Genomic DNA, 1,361 nt, shown 5'->3' with positions numbered 1-1,361 from the left:
ATCGGCTATGCGTTTGACTGATAGATTTCAAATAATGGGAACCGAAATAAAGATCGGATATTTGATAAAGTCCGAATGGTCGTCTTTGGAATAAAGATCGGTAGGATAACGTTATGAATTTGTAGATAAGAAAGTTGTGCTTAATGTAAAAATAGTAAGCTGATGAGATAAGAAACTTATATACATTGGAAAACCTTTGATCTCAAAAGTGCATGTAGGCAAGCCTCGTTAAAACCTTTCCAAGCAAAATCCGTTTTGGGAAAAAATCTTAATAGTAGGAAAAAGAGTACTCGCGTGTCCTTGACTTTTAACTGTAATATAACTTTAAAGAGGATACATTCCAAGTATTAGGCAAAGTGTTACCATGTAGGGTTTGTAATCGGTAAGCGCCATTGCCGATGACTTCCATGATCCGAAAACGACCTTCCCGATTAGCTGCTAGCTTGCCATGGCTTGCCGGCTTTCTAGCTTGTTCCGTTCTTCTTAGCACCAAGTCGTTTACTTGAAAGGACCTTGGGTGAAGTTTCTGATTATAGCGCCGAGCTATATGCTGTTGCATAGCTCGGTGTGTGATTGCTGCCAAAGATCTGATTTCCTCAACGAGGTCTAGGTCAGATTGTCGAGGTTTATCTGCTGTTGTATGGTCGGCCAATTGAGTTTGCAATGAAGCTTGAGAGATCTCCACTGGTATCATAGCGTCGGAGCCATATACCAGGCGAAATGGTGTTTCCTTCATCGTTAAGTGGACCGTAATATTGTACCCTCATATGATTTCTGGTATGAGCTCAGCCCAGAGGCCTTTTGCATCGTTTAGTTTCTTTCTTAGAGCATGAAGGATTACTTTATTTGCAGCCTCTGCTAACCCGTTCGTCTGCAGATGCTCTACTGATGAAAAATGTTGTTTGACTTTCAAGTCCTGCAAAAAGGTTGTGAACTTATGATCGGCAAACTGGCGACCATTATCTGTGATAATGTGCCGAGGTATGCCGAATCTACAAATAATATATTTCCATACAAAGGAAACCATTTGTTGTGAGGTAATCTTTGCTAGAGGCTGGGCCTCTATCCATTTTAAAAAATAATCAATTCCTACAACCAAGAATTTTACTTGCCCTGCTACTAGTGGGAAAGGGCTGAGGATATCTAGACCCCATTGGATGAAGGGCCAAGTTACCTCGGAGTTGTGTAGAAATTCGGCTGGTAAGTGTGTTATCGGGCTGTGCCTTTGGAAATTATCACAGCTTCTGACCTTTGTTTTGCAATCATGTTGTAATGTCGGCCAAAAGAAGCCGGCACGAAGGATCTTTAAACACAGGCTTCGGGCTCCAAGGTGTGTACCACAAATGCCTTCGTGTGTCTCG

General features: G+C 41.8%; 1 protein-coding gene across 1 annotated transcript; it reads right to left on the bottom strand.

Moving 5' to 3' along the window:
- Window positions 1-307: 307 nt before the first annotated feature.
- LOC140179321 (uncharacterized) lies at window positions 308-736 on the bottom strand. The gene has a single exon (XM_072218047.1). It carries the CDS (start codon window positions 734-736, stop codon window positions 308-310), a length of 429 nt encoding a protein of 142 aa, XP_072074148.1.
- Between the last annotated feature and the right edge of the window lie 625 nt (window positions 737-1,361).

This window comes from Arachis hypogaea, chromosome 15 (genome assembly GCF_003086295.3).
Source record: "Arachis hypogaea cultivar Tifrunner chromosome 15, arahy.Tifrunner.gnm2.J5K5, whole genome shotgun sequence".
Lineage (NCBI taxonomy): Eukaryota > Viridiplantae > Streptophyta > Magnoliopsida > Fabales > Fabaceae > Arachis > Arachis hypogaea.
This window is presented reverse-complemented; position numbering and strand designations above follow the sequence as displayed.